Source organism: Cetorhinus maximus, unplaced genomic scaffold (genome assembly GCF_964194155.1).
Source record: "Cetorhinus maximus unplaced genomic scaffold, sCetMax3.hap1.1 HAP1_SCAFFOLD_380, whole genome shotgun sequence".
Taxonomy (NCBI): Eukaryota; Metazoa; Chordata; class Chondrichthyes; order Lamniformes; family Cetorhinidae; genus Cetorhinus; species Cetorhinus maximus.
Window position 1 is genome coordinate 44,701 of NW_027596326.1, and position 16,154 is coordinate 60,854.

General features: G+C 45.4%; 1 protein-coding gene across 1 annotated transcript in view; it reads left to right on the plus strand.

Moving 5' to 3' along the window:
* Positions 1-941: 941 nt before the first annotated feature.
* Positions 942-16,154, plus strand: part of LOC144673548 (BTB/POZ domain-containing protein 9-like) — an 82,059-nt gene continuing 66,846 nt past the window's right edge. Inside the window, exon 1 of the mRNA XM_078535312.1 lies at positions 942-1,150. Within this exon, the coding sequence (XP_078391438.1) occupies positions 1,108-1,150 (43 nt within the window). The 5' untranslated portion in view covers positions 942-1,107. The remainder of the gene's footprint in view (positions 1,151-16,154) is intronic.

Genomic DNA, 16,154 nt, shown 5'->3' on the forward strand with positions numbered 1-16,154 from the left:
CTGCAGCACCGCACTGCAGAGCGCACCTCCACAGACTGCAGCACCGCACTGCAGAGCGCACCTCCACAGACTGCAGCACCGCACTGCAGAGCTCACCTCCACAGACTGCAGCACCGCACTGCAGAGCTCACCTCCACAGACTGCAGCACCGCACTGCAGAGCTCACCTCCACAGACTGCAGCACCGCACTGCAGAGCTCACCTCCACAGACTGCAGCACCTCCACAGACTGCAGCACCGCACTGCAGAGCGCACCTCCACAGACTGCAGCACCGCACTGCAGAGCTCACCTCCACAGACTGCAGCACCGCACTGCAGAGCTCACCTCCACAGACTGCAGCACCGCACTGCAGAGCTCACCTCCACAGACTGCAGCACCGCACTGCAGAGCTCACCTCCACAGACTGCAGCACCGCAGACCACAGCACTCACCATCCTAATTACACGGTCTGGGTTTTAAGTGGGTGCCAAACTAAATGGATACTGATGACCTATTTGGAAGATTAATGAATTTGAAACTGTTTGGAGGTGGAGACAATAAAATTGCTGTATCAAGGTTTTCAGGATTCTGAGAGATGCAAATAGACTGAACCTGAAAAATCCGTGTAAAAATATCTGGGGCACTGGGTCAACCAGGAAGCAAAGGGTTAAACAGAATGTTTGAATTGATCCACTTGACACTATGTGTACTGGATGTGAAATAGATTGCATGAAGAGACAGTGCAGGCAGATAATAGTTTGAAATGTAAAACAGGTTTGACAATTGGGGAATGTGAAATGTGATAACTCAGTACCTCTCTCAATTCCATTTTGTCATTTTGAGTTAATGTTTGATTAATTGACAGCATCCATTTTGCAATGTAATACCTTTTACCTATTTACCGTCATCACTAACACTTGCATTATTATCCTGATCAGAGGTCTCTTGCAGATCCTGTTATTAATCATAGCTGTCCCTGTAAGCAGATGTGTCCTGTCGGAATGTGTGGACGTATGATGGAATGATGAGCTTTTCCTGATACTGAATATAATTCTTTGCAGATATATCCGCATTGTTGGAACACACAACACTGTGAACAAGGTTTTCCACTTAGTCTCGTTTGAGTGCATGTTTACCAACAAACCCTTCTCATTGGATTCTGGATTACTGGGTAAGTCATCATTTTCTCCCTTTCTGCTGTCATATATGTGTTTTGTCTGTTTCTGTTGTCTGACCTTGGGCAACCTGGTCCTTTTGGATTTTGAGTTAACCACTCCACCCCCAACACCACCTATCGTCACCTCCATAACACCACCTGATACTGCCCCTGCTGCAACCCTCATCCAGGCCTTTGTCAGCTTCAGACTTGACTATTCCAATGTTCTCCTTGCCTACCTCCCACCTTCCACCCTCCATAAACCTGAACTCATCCAAAACACTACTGCCTGCATCTTAAGTCACTCAAAGTCCCATTGACCCCATGTTCATTGACCAACACTGGCTCCCAGCCTCAATCTTAACATTCTCATCTTCATGTTCAAATCCCTTCATGGTATCACTACTTCCTCTCTCTGTAAACTCCTCCAGCTGTAAAACAAACAGTCACAAACAAGGGGAACATAATAACCTTTCATTTCCAGGCACAGTTCGGGGGCATTTTTTTATTAACTTTGCTTTCAGAGCTGATGGGATATCTCTATCAGGAAAGACTGAACCAACTGGGGCTCTCTGCTCCAGAAAAGAGGAGTGACCTGATAGAGGCTTACCAAATTGGGTTTGATAGGGTGGACATCAAGAAGACATTTCCACTTATGGAGGAAAATAAAACGAGAGGTCATAACTATAAGGTGGTTGTCAATAAACCCAGTAAGAAGATACCTCTGCTTGAAATTATGCTCTAATTTTAACTTCTATATCGTTAATAATCCAGGGAACTCTGGCGTGGGATGCCTTTCCCTTTCCCTTCATGGAAACGTAGGTACTCTGTGCACAAGTCTATTGCATTTTGAAGACCTCTTACTCTTCAAAGGTTGGTCTGCCTACTAACTTTTAATTCCAATCCAACTGGACCAGATCCCTTTTGAACTCACTGAAAATAGTCCAACTCCCCAGTTAACTATTTTTATACTTGATTGCTCCTTGACCTTTTCCGTAACTATCCTAAATCTGTTGATATTATGATCACTATTCCCCAAATGCTACCACCCCACAACCCAAGAAGCCAGGGCATTCACTTTCTCCGCATGCTCAAACTTGTGATCCTGCGATCTTGGCACTCACCTCTTGGAGTTGGCTTTGCATCAGGCAAACTATACACGTATTCTCTCCAGTTTTGATAACTTTGTGCAAAATATGCATTTGTTCTCAGCGCAATCAGTTGAGGCGAGGTGAGAGTGACTGCCCTTGACATCAAGGCAGCATTTGACCGAGTGTGGCATCAAGGAGCCCTAGCAAAACTGGAGTCAATGGGAATTGGGGAAAACTCTCCGCTGGTTGGAGTCATACCTAGCACAAAGGAAGATGGTTGTGGTTGTTGAAGGTCAGTCATCTCAGCTCCAGGACATCACTGCAGGAGTTCCTCAGGGTAGTGCCCTCGGCCCAACCATCTTCAGCTGCTTCATCAATGACCTTCCTTCCATCACAAGGTCAGAAGTGGGGATGTTCGCTGATGATTGCACAATGTTCAGCACCATTCACGACTCCTCAGATACTGAAGCAGTCCATGTCCAAATGCAGCAAGACCTGGACAATATCCAGGCTCAGGGCTGACAAGTGGCAAGTAACATTCACGCCACACAAGAGCCAGGCAATGACCATCTCCAACAAGAGAGAATCTAACCATCGCCTCTTGATGTTCAATGGCATTACCATCACTGAATCCCCCACTATCAACACCCTGGGGGTTACCATTGACCAGAAACTGAACTGGACTAGCCATATAAATACTGTGGAATCCTGCGGCGAATAACTCGCCTCCTGACTCCCAAAGTCTGTCTACAACAGAACCATAGAGAAGTTAAGGTGCAGAAAGAGGCCATTCAGCCCATCATGTCTGCACCGGCCATAAAAAGAGATGAAAAATAAACCAGCCACTCATTTTAACCCCACTTTTCAGCACCTGGTCCGTAGCCTTGCAGGTTACAGCACTTCGGATGTAGACCCAGGTACCTTTTAAATGAATTGAGTGTTTCGGCCTTGACCACCAACTTGGGCAGTGAATTCCAGACACCCATCAACCTCTGGGTGAAAAAGTTTTCCTCGTGTCCCCTCTAATCCTTCTACTAATCACCTTAAATCTATGCCCCGGGTAACTGACCCCTCAGCTAGAGGAAACAAGTATTTCCTGTCCACCCTATCCAGGCCCCTCATAATTTTGTACATCTCAATTAGGTCACCCCTCAGCCTCTTCTGTTCTGAGGAAAACAACCCCAGGCTAGACCACCTACAAGGCACAAGTCAGGAGTGTGAATGAATTCTCCCCGCTTGCCTGGATGAGTGCAGCTCCCACAACATTCAAGAAGCTCGACACCATCCAGGACAAAGCAGCTGATTGATTGGCACCACATTCACAAACATTCACTCCCTCCACCACCGACGCACAGTAGCAGCAGAGTGTACCATCTACAAGATGCACTGCAGGAATTCACCAAGGCTCCTTCGACAGCACCTTCCAAACCCACGACCGCTACCATCTAGAAGGACAAGGGCAGCAGATAAATGGGAACATCACCACCTGGAAGTTCCCCTCCAAGCCACTCACTATCCTGACTTGGAAATATATCACCGTTCCTTCACTGTCGCTGGGTCAAAATCCTGGAACTCCCTCCCTAACAGCACTGTGGGTGTACCTACACCACATGGACTGCAGCGGTTCAAGAAGGCAGCTCACCCCCACTTTAAAAACAAAAATTTTTTTATTCATTCACAGGATGTGGGCTTCGCTGGCTGGAACAGCATTTATTGCCCATCCCTAGTTGCCCCTTGAGAAGGTGGCCATGAGCTGCCTTCCTGAACCGCTGCAGTCCATGTGGTATAGGTACACCCACAGTGCTGTTAGGGAGGGAGTTCCAGGATTTTAACCCAGCGACAGTGAAGGAACGGCGATATATTTCCAAGTCAGGATGGTGAGTGACTTGGAGGGGAACTTCCAGGTGGTGATGTTCCCATCTATCTGCTGCCCTTGTCCTTCTAGATGGTAGTGGTCGTGGGTTTGGAAGGTGCTGTCGAAGGAGCCTTGGTGAATTCCTGCAATGCATCTTGTAGATGGTAGACACACTGCTGCTACTGTGTGTCGGTGGTGGAGGGAGTGAATGTTTGTGGATGTGGTGCCACTCAAAAGGGCTGCTTTGTCCTGGACAGTGTCGAGCTTCTTGAGTGCTGTGGGAGCTGCACTCATCCAGGCAAGTGGGGAGTATTCCACCACACTCCTGACTTGTGCCTTGTAGCTGGTGGACAGGCTTTGGGGAGTCAGGAGGTGAGTTACTCGTCGCACAATTCCTAGCCTCTGACCGGCTTTTGTAGCCACAGTATTTATATGGTTAGTCCAGTTCAGTTTCTGGTCAATGGTAACCCCCAGGATGTTGATAGTGGGGATTCAGTAATGGTAATGTCATTCAACATAACATAAGAACTAGGAGCAGGAGTAGGGTAATTCAGCACCTCGAGTCTGCCCTGCCATTCATTATGATCATGGCTGATCTCATTTCAGCCTCAACTCCAATTTCCCGCCCTCTCTCCATAACCTTTCAACCCGTTACTAATTAAAAATCTGTCTATCTCCTCCTTAAATTTATTCAGCGTCCCGGCATCCACTGCACTCTGAGGTAGTGAATTCTACAGATTCACGACCCTTTGAGAAAAGTAATTCCTCCTCATCTCTGATTTAAATCTATCACCCCTTAGCCTAAAACTATGGCCTCTCGTTCTAGAATGCCCCACAAGGGGAAACATCCGCTCCACGTCTACTTTGTCTATCTCCTTTAGCATTTTATATACCTCAATTAGATCTCCTCTCATCCTTCTAAACTCCAGTGAGTATAGGCCTAAACTGCTCAATCTCTCTTCATAAGACAAGCCCTGCATCTCTGGAATCAATCTAGTGAACCTCCTCTGAACCGCCTCCAGTGCAACTACATCCTTCCTCAAGTAAGGGGACCAAAACTGTGCGCAGTACTCCAGGTGCGGTCTCACCAATGCCTTGTACAGTTGCAACAACACTTTCTTATTTTTATACTCTATTCCTTTAGCAATAAATGCCAAAATTCCATTTGCCTTCCTTATTACCTGCTGTACCTGCATACTAGCTTTCAGCGATTCATGCACTAGGACACCCAGATCCCTCTGCACAGAAGCATTCTGAAGTTTCTCTCCATTTAAATAATAAGTCGCCTTTTTATTCTTCCGACCAAAATGGATAACCTCACACTTATCCACCTTAAACTCCACCTGCCAAATTTTGGCCTATTCACCTAATCTGTCCATATCCATTTGTAAATTTCTTATTTCTTCATTGCAACTTTCCCACCTATTCTGGTGTCATCTGCAAACTTAGCTATAGTACCTTCTATCCCTGAATCCCAGTCATTAATATAGATTGTAAATAGTTGGGGCCCAAGGACCAAACCCTGTGGCACCCCACTAGTTACAGCTTGCCATCTAGAAAAAGACCCATTTATCCCGACTCTCTGCTTTCTGTTGGTTAGCCAATCCTCTATCCAAGCTAATATATTACCCCTAACTCCGTGTGATCTTATCTTGTGTATTAATCTTTTGTGCAGCACCTTATCAAAGGCCTTCTGGAAGTCCAGATATACTACATCTACAGGATCCCCATTATCCGCTTTGCTTGTCACATCTTCAAAGAACTCTAGTAAATTAGTCAAACACGATTTACTCTTCATAAAACCATGCTGACTCTGATGGATTGCGTTTCGACTTTCCAAATGCCTCATTACTACTTCCTTAATAATGGATTCCAACAATTTCCCAACGACAGACGTTAAACTAACTGGTCTATAGTTTCCTACTTTCTGCCTCCCCCCCTTTTTGCATAACGCCGTTATATTAGCACTTTTCCAATCCACTGGAGCCTGACCAGAATCCAGGGAATTTTGGACTATTACAGCCAATGCATCCAATATCTCTGCTGTCACTTACTTTAAGCATTAGTATTTACTCAGGAAACTGGCATAGTGTATAAGGAAGGAAGGGAAACAAGCAGTAGTGTCATGGAACATATAGAGATTAAAGAGGAGGAGGTGCTTGCTGCCTTACAGCGAATAAAGGTAGATAAATCCCCCGGGCCTGACATGATATTCCCTCGGATCTTGAGGGAGACTAGTGTAGAAATTGCAGGGGCCCTGGTAGAAATATTTAAAATGTCCTTAGCCACGGGTGAGGTGCCGGAGGATTGGAGGGTAGCTCATGTTGTTCCGTTGTTTAAAAAAGGCTCCAAAAGTAAACCAGGTAATTACAGGCCAGTGAGCCTGACGTCAGTAGTAGGTAAATTATTGGAAGGTGTTCTGAGAGATCAGATATATAATTATTTGGACAGCCAAGGGCTGATTAAGGATAGCCAGCATGGCTTTGTGCGTGGTAGGTCGTGTTTAACGAACCTTGTAGAGTTTTTCAAGGAGGTTACCAAGGAAGTAGATGAAGGAAAGGCTGTGGATGTTGTCTACATGGACTTTAGTAAGGCCTTTGACAAGGTCCCACATGGGAGGTTAGTTCAGAAGGTTCAGACACTTGGTATCCATGGAGGGGTTGTAAACTGGATTCGAAATTGGCTGTGTGGGAGAAGACAGAGAGTGGTAGTGGATGATTGCTTCTCAGATTGGAGGTCTGTGACTAGTGGTGTGCCTCAGGGATCTGTACTGGGACCATTGTTGTTTGTTGTCTATATCAATGATTTGGATGATAATGTGGTGAATTGGATCAGCAAGTTTGCCGATGACACTAAGATTGGAGGCGTTGTGGACAGCGAGGAAGGCTTTCAAAGCTTGCAGAGAGATCTGGACCAACTGGAAAAATGGGCCAGAAAATGGCAGATGGAATTTAATGCGGAAAAGTGTGAGGTGTTGCATTTTGGAAGGTCAAACCAAGGTAGGACATACACAGTAAATGGTAGGGCACTGAGGAGTGCGGAGGAACAAAGGGATCTGGGAGTTCAGATACAGAATGCCCTGAAAGTGGCGTCACAGGTAGACAGGGTTGTAAAGAAAGCTTTTGGCATACTGGCCTTCATAAATCAAAGTATTGAGTATAGGAGTTGGGATGTTATGGTGAGGTTGTATAAGACATTGGTGAGGCCAACTTTGGAGTATTGTGTGCAGTTCTGGTCGCCTAACTACAGGAAGGATATCAGTAAGATTGGGAGAGTGCAGAGAAGATTTACTAGGATGTTGCCGGGTCTTAAGTAGTTGAGTTACAGGGAAAGATTAAACAGGTTAGGACTTTATTCCTTGGAGCGTAGAAGAATGAGGGGAGATTTGATAGAAGTTTACAAAATTGTGAGGGGTATAGACAGAGTAAATGCGAGTAGGCTCTTTCCACTTAGATTAGGAGAGATAAACACGAGAGGACATGGCTTTAGGGTGAAAGGGGAAAGGTTTAGGGGGAACATTAGGGGGAACTTCTTCACTCAGAGAGTGGTGAGAGTGTGGAACGAGCTACCATCTGACATGGTAAATGCGGGCTCACTCTTAAGTTTTAAGAATAAATTGGATAGATACGTGGATGGGAGAGGTCTGGAGGATTATGGACTAGGTGCAGGTCAATGGTACTAGCGGAATAATATTTCAGCACAGACTAGAAGGGCCGAATGGACTGTTTTCTGTGCTGTAGTGTTCTATGGTTCTAAGACCCTGGGATGTAGGCCATCAGGTCCTGGGGACTTGTCACCCTTTAATCCCAATAGTTTGCTCAGTACTTTTTCTCTAGTGATGGTGATTATTCTAAGTTCCTCCTTCCCTATGCCCTCTGCACTACCTGTTACTATTGGGGTGGTACTAGTGTCCTCCACCGTGAAAACTGAGGCAAAATATTGATTAAGCATCTCTGCCATTTCTGTGTTCCCCACTATTAACTCCCCAGTCTCATTCTCCAAGGGACCAACACTCACTTTAGCTACTCTCTTTCCTTTTATATACTTGGAGAAGCTTTTGCTATCAGTTTTTACATTTTGCGCTAGTTTTCTTTCATAATTTACCTTTGCTCTTTTTATTATTTTTTTAGTAACCCTTTGTTGATCTTTAAAAGTTTCCCAATCTTCCAGCCTGCCACTGATCTTTGCAATTTGGTATGTCTTAGTTTTTGCCTTTATGTTATCTTTAACTTCCTTGCTTAGCCATGGATGCTTTTTCCCTCTCTTACCATCTTTCTTCCTCTTTGGAATATATTTTACTTGAGAGGAATTGAATATCTCCTTAAATATCTGCCACTGTTCATCAACTGTCCTACCTTGTAGTCTTCCTGCCCAGTCCACTAGGGCCAAATCTGCCCTCATACCTATGTAGTTCCCTTTGTTTAACTCCAGAACACTGTTTCTCGCTCTCAAACTGAACTTGAAATTCTAGCATGTTATGATCACTCTTCCCTAGAGTATCCTTTACTATGAGATCAATAATTAATCCCATTTCATTACACAAAACCAAATCCAGAATAGCCTGCTCCCTGGTTGGTTCCACAACATATTGCTCCAAGAAACAATCTCTAATACACTCTATGAACTCTCCCTCGAGGCTACCCTTGCCAATTTGATTAGTCCAGTCTATATGCATATTAAAATCACTCATGATTATTGCTGTGCCTTTCATACATGCTCCCAGTATTTCCTGGTTTATGCTGTGCCCTACTGCTGAACTACTGTTTGGGGACCTATAGATCACTCCCACCAGGGACTTCTTTCCCTTGCTATTTCTTATTTCTACCCAGACTGACTCTACATCTTGCTCTCCAGTGTCTATATCATTCCTCACTATAGCACTGATCTCTTCCTTTACTAACAAAGCTACATCACCTCCTTTTCCTTCCTGCCGATCCTTCCGAAACACTGTGTACCCTTGGATATTCAACTCCCAAACCTGTTCTCCCTGGATCCCTCTACCTGCCTCACTCAGTCACATCCTCCTGTCCCTGACCACTGGCCGAATTTAAGGTAGTTAATCTAAGGGGTGTGACTGTCTCCTGAAACACAGTGTCCAGGTAACTCTCCCCCTCCCTGATGTGTCGCAGTGTCCGAAGCTCAGACTCCAGCTCATCAACTCTGAGCCGGAGTTCCTCGAGCAACCAACGTTTGCTACGATGTGGTCACTAGGAACCACAATGGGGTCCACAGGTTCCCCATCATGCAGCTACAACACATCGCCTGGCCCTGCATCTCTATTTTATTTAATTAGCTTTTCAATTTGTTTTTAAATTTCCTACTGGTCTTTCGGTTATCAATCTGTAAAATATTTCTCCTATTTACCTTTAATCTGAAAGCAAATTAGAATAGAGATTCAAAATACACTTTTTAAAATCAACTGGAACTCGCTCTCTAAGTGTTTGGCCTCCGATTCTGGGCCTCAGTCGTCACCTTTAATCTGAGGGGCAAGGGGCAATGGTTAGATTCTCTCCTGTTGGAGGTGGTCATTGCTGGACACTTGTGTGGCGCGAATGTTACTTGCCACTTGTCAGCCCAAACCTGGATATTGTCCAGGTCTCGCTGCATTTGGACATGGACTGCTTCAGTATCTGAGGAGTTGCAAATGGTGCTGAACATTGTACAATCATCAGCGAACATCCCCACTTCTGACCTTATGATGGAAGGAAGGTCATTGATGAAGCAGCTGAAGATGGTTGGGCCGAGGACACGACCCTGAGGAACTCCTGCAGTGATGTCCTGGAGCTGAGATGACTGACCTCCAACAACCACAACTATCTTCCTTTGTGCTAGGTATGACTCCAACCAGTGGAGAGTTTTCCCCAATTCCCATTGACTCCAGTTTTGCTGGGGCTCCTTGATGCCACACTCGGTCAAATGCTGCCTTGATGTCAAGGGCAGTCACTCTCACCTCACCTCGGGAGTTCAGCTCTTTTGTCCATGTTTGAACCAAGGCTGTAATGAGGTCAGGAGCTGAGTGGCCCTGGCAGAACCCATACTGGGCATCAGTGTGCAGGTTATTGCTAAGCAAGTGCCACTTGATAGCACTGTTAATGACCCCTTCCATTACTTTACTGATGATGGAGTGTAGACTGACAGGGCGGTAATTGGCCTGTTTGGATTTGCCCTGCTTTGTGTATACAGGACATACCTGGGCAATTTTCCACATAGCTGGGTAGATGCCAGTGTTTTAGCTGTACTGGACCAGCTTGGCTAGGGGTGCAGCAAGTTCTGGAGCACAAGTCTTCAGTACTATTGCCGGAATACTGTCAGGGTCTGAAGCCTTTGCAGTATCCAGTGCCTTCAGCCGTTTCCTGATATCGCGTGGGTTGAATCAAATTGGCTGAAGACTGGCATCTGTGATGCTGGAGACCTGGAGGAGGCCAAGATGGATCGTCCACTCGGCACTTCTGGCTGAAGATTGTTGCAATTGCTTCAGCCTTACTTTTTGCAGTGCTGTGCTGGGCTCCTCCATCATTGAGGATCGGGACATTTGTGGAGCCTCCTCTTCCACTGAGTTGTTTAATTGCCCACCACCATTCACGTCTGGGGTACGAATTCGATGTTGAGGACTCCCAGGGCAACTCCCTCCTGACTGTATACCACTGTGTCACCACCTCTGCTGGGCCTGTCTTGCCGGTTGGGATAGGACATACCCAGGGATGGGGATGGTGGTGTCTGGGACATTATCTGTAAGGTGTGATTCCGTGAGGATGACTATGTCAGGCTGTTGCTTGATTTGTCTGTGGGAGAGCTCTCCCAATTTTGGCACTAGCCCCCAGATGTTAGTAAGGAGGACTTTGCAGGGTCGACAGGGCTGAGATTGTCATTGTCATTTCCGGTGCCTAGATCGATGTCGGGTGGTCCGTCCAGTTTCATCCCTTTTTTGTGACTTTTTAGCGGTTTGATACAACTGAGTGTCTGGCTCGGCCATTTCAGAGTCAACCACATTCCGCTGTGGGTCTGGAGTCACATGTAGGCCAGACCAGGTAAGGACGACAGATTTCCTTCCCTAAACGACGTTAATGAATCTGATGGATTTTTACAACAATCGACAATGGTCCCATGACTATCATTCAACTTTTAATCCATATTTTTATTGAATTCAAATTGCACCATCTGCCATGGTAGGATTCGAACCTGGGTTTCCATTGCATTACCCTGAGTTTCCTGATTAGCTAATGGCAGTGCCATGGCACCACTGCCTCCCCCAAATTCCACCAGCTGCTATGGTGGGACGAGAGCATTAACCTGAATTACTAGTTCAGTGACATAACCACTCAGTCGATGAGGGTAACGCTGTTGATGTGCTGTACGTTGCCTTTCAAAATGCATTTGACACAATGCCATACAACCGACTTGTGAGAAAAGTTATTGCTCATGGGATAAAAGGGACAGTAGCAACATGGATACAAAATTGGTTGAGAAGTAGGAAGAAGTAGAAGAGAATAATAGTCAATGGATATTTTTCAGGCTGGAGGGAGGTTTGTAGTGGAGTTCCCCAGGGACCAGTATTGGGACCCTTCTGTGCCGTTAAAATTCTGTGATGCTGAGATTATTCGTTGCCCATGTTTGACCTGATGCCATGAGACTTCATGGAGCCTGGCATTGATGTTGAGGACTCTCAGGGAAACTCCCTCCTGACTGTATACCACTGTGCCACCACCTCTGCTGGGCCTGTCCTGCTGGTGGGACAGGACATACCCAGGGATGGTGACGGTGGTGTCTGGGACATTAGTTTGATGCCTGGCTCCCCATACTTTCTATACAGAACCTCTTTCCTAGTTCTACCTATGTTGTTGGTACCTACATGGACCACGATCACTGGATCCTCCCCCTCCCACTGCAAGTTCCCCTCCAGCCCTGAGCAGATGTCCCGAATCCTAGTGCTGGGCAGGCAATACACCCATCTGGACTCTCACTCTTTGCTACAGAGAACAGTGTTAATCTCCCTCACTATACTGTCCGCTACTACCACTACATTCCTGTTTGCTGCCCCCACCTGGATGGCTTCCTGTACCACGGTGCCATGGTCAGTTTGCTCATCCACCCTGCAGCCCCCACTCTCACCCAAACAAGCTGAGAGAGCCTCAAACCTCTTGGACAATTACAGAGTCTCACACTCCTACACTCGTGCCCTCTGGGTCCTCTTACCTGCCTCACCCACAGTCGTACCCTCCTGTCCCTGGCCACTGACCAAATCAGAAGACTCTATTCTAAGTGGTGCGACCACCTCGGGTAACTTTCCCCCTCCCTGATGTGTCGCAGTGTCTGCAGCTCAGCCTCCAGCTCGATGACTCTGAACCAAAATCCCTCGAGCCACAAACACTTACTGCAGACGTGTTTGCCCTGGATCACAATGTTATTCAGGAGCTCAACATGCTGCATCCTTGACACATCACCTGTCCTGCAATCCTTCACGTGTCATTGTTAACTACTTAAATTATTTTATTCAATTAATTATTTTTAAAATATATTTTATTAACCTTACCACCAGTTTGTATTCTTTCTTTCACAGAATCTTTACAGTGCAGAAGGAGGCTATTCGTCCCATCTAGTCTGCACTGGATCTCTGAAAGAACATTCCAACTAGTCCCAATCCCCTGCCTTATCCCCGTAACCCTGCACATTCTCTCTTTTCAGATAGCAATCCAATTCCCTTCTGAATCCCTCAAACAGACCTGCCTCCACCCTCTCAGGAAGTTTGTCCCAGACTCCAACCACCCTCTGGGTGAAAAAATGTTTCCTCACATCACATTTACTCCTTTTGCCAATTATTTTGAATCTGTTCCCTCTAGTTCTTGATGTTCTCTTGAGTGGGCACAGTTTCTCACTATTTATCCTGTCCATACCCCTCAGGATCTTGAATACCTTTATCAAGTCTCCTCTCAGCCTTCTTTTCTCCAAGGAAAACAATCCCAACCTCTCCAGTATATCCTCACAACTACAGTTCTTTATCCTGGGAATCATTCTTGTGAATCTCTCCTGTACTTTCTCTAATACCTTCACATCCTTCCTCAAGTATGGCGCCCAGAACTGGACACAGTGCTCCAGCTGAGGCCTAACTAGTGTCTTATACAAGTTCAACATGATCTCCTTACTCTTGTACTCAATGCCCCTATTAATAAAGACTAAGATACTATATACTTTAACTGCTCTCTCAACATGCCCTGCCATCTTCAATGACCTATGTACATATACACCAAGGTCCCTCTGTCCCTGCACCTCCTTTACAGACTCTCCCTTTATTTTATACTGTCTCTCCACATTCTTTCTGCCAAAATGAATCACCTCACACTTCTCTGCATTGAACTTCATCTGCCACATGTCTGCCCAATCCACCAACATGTCTATGTCCTTTTGAAGTTCAAGACAATCACCATCACAGTATCAGTCTTCATATCATCTGTAAATTTTGAAATCGTGACCTGCACACCACAGTCTATGTCATTAATATACATCAGGAAGAGCAGGGGTCCCAACACTGACCTCTGAGGAACTCCACTACAAACTTTCCTCCAATCTGAAAAACAACCATTTATCACCACTCTCTGTTTCCTGTCACTCAGCCAATTTCTTATCCAAGTGCCTACTTTCCCTTTTATTCCATGGGCTAGAATTTTGCTCACAAGTCTGTTGTGAGGAACTATATCAAATGCCTTTTAAAATCCACATACACTACATCAACAGCATTTCCTTTATTAACCTTCTCTGTGACCTCCTCAAAAAACTCCAGCCAGTTAGTTAAACATGATTTTCCCTTCATGAATCCGTACTGTCTTTCCTTAATTACCCTGCACTTGTCTAAGTGATTATTGATTTTATTGCACTGTAGTTTTCAGAAGTTTCCCTACCACTGAGGTCAAACTGACTGGTCTGTCGTTACCAGCTTTATCCTTGCATCCCTTTTTGAACACAGGTGTAACATTCACAATTCTCCAGTCCTCTGGCACTTACCCTGTGTCTAAGGAAGACTGGAAGATTATCACTAGTGCCTCTGCAATTGCCACTCTGACTTCCCTCAGCACCCTCAGATGCATCTCATCCGGTCCTGATACCTTATCTATTTTAAATAAAGATAGCCTTTCTAACACCTCCTTCCTCTCAATTGTAAGTTATTTTTTACCTCCCTTTTATTATTTACATGCTTATAAAAGACTTTGGCTTTCCCTTTTATGTTCATTGCCAGCCTCTTTTCATGCTCTCTCCTTGCTTTTCTTGTTAGTTTCTTCACTTCCCCTCTGGTCCTTCTATATTCAGCCTGATTCTCCATTGCATTTTCTACCTGACATCTGTCGTATGCACACTTCTTCTTTTTCATCTTCACCTCTATCACTCTCGTCATCCAGGGAGCTCTGGATTTATTTGTCCTACCCTTTCCCCTTCAAGGGAATATATTTTGACATTTCCTGCAATACTTTTCTTTGAAGGTAGCCCATTGTTCAGCCACAGTCTTTTCTACCAACGTTTGATTCCAACTCATTCGACTCAGATGCATTCTCGTCCCATCGAAGTTGGCTTTCCCCCAATTAATTATCCCTGCTCTGGATTGTTCCCTGTCCTTTTCCATGATTAACCTAAACCTTATGATACAATGGTCACTGTTTCCTAGAGGCTCTCCCACTGATATTTGATCCACTTGGGCCAACTCATTCCCCAGAACCAGGTTCAACAGTGAGGACTCGAAACGTCGACTCTTTTCTTCTCCACTGATGCTGCCAGACCTGCTGAGTTTTTCCAGGTAATTCTGTTTTTGTTCCAACAGTGCCTGTCCTCTCGTTGGACTGGAAACATATTGCTGCAGAAAATTATCTTGAACACATTCCAGGAACTCTCACCCTCTTGTCCCTCTGTACTATTCCTATCCCAGTCTATATTTGGATAATTGAATTCCCCCAACATGATTACTCTATAATTCTTGCACCTCTCTGTAATTCCTTTGCAAATTTGTTTCTCCGCATCCCTTCCACTAGTTGGTGGTCTATATACTACAGCAATCAATGATATTGCACCTTTCCCATTCCTTACCTCTAGCCAGAAAGATTCTGTCCTTGACCCATCTGGAACATCCTCTCTCTCCAGTACTGTAATACCATCTTTAATCAATATTGCTACTGCCCCCACCACGCCCCCTAGCCCTTTTCTTCCTTCCCCGTCTCTCCTAAACACCTTGTACCCAGGAATGTTTAACGCCCAGTCTTACCCTTCTTTGAGCTGGATCTCTGTAATAGCAATAATATCATAATTTCATTTATTAACCACACTCCGTACATTCACATACATGCACATTAACCCTGATTTAGACTTTTTTCCTTTCCCCCTTATTCTGACCCCATCTAATGACTTGCTATTGCCTACTCTAATTCTATCAAACTCTCCAAGTATTCTATTTACCTTGACACGACTCTCTGATATATTCTCGTTATCAGTTGATATTTCACTACATCCCACTGCCAGTTTTTCTCCTCAGGTTCCCGTCCTCCTGCCAATCTAGTTTAAATTTCCCCTCAGGTTCCCGTCCCCCTGCCAATCGAGTTTAAACCTTCCCCAGCAGCACTAGCAAACCTCCCCACAATGACATTAGCCCCAGTCCTGTTAAGGTGTAACCCATCCTTCTTGTACAGTTCCCACCTGCCCCAGAACCAGTCCCAATGCCTCAGAAATCTAAAACCCTCCCTCCTACTCCATTTCTCCAGCCACATTTTACACTGCTGAATTTTCCTGTTCTTATGTTCACTAGCACATAATCCTGAGGTTACTGCTCCTGAGGTCCTGCTTTTTAATTCCCTTCCTAACTCACTAAAATCTGCTTTGAGGACCTCACCCCTTTTCGTACCTATATTACCAGTCCCAATGTAGACCACGACCTCCTCTAGAAGAATGTCCTGCAGCCACTCTGTGACATCCTTGATCTTGGCAGCAAGGAGGCAACATACCATCCTGGAGTCACGTCTACGGCCACAGAAATGCCTGTCTGCTCCCCGAACTATAAAATCCCCTACCACTGTAACACTTCCACTCTTCCTGCTGCCCT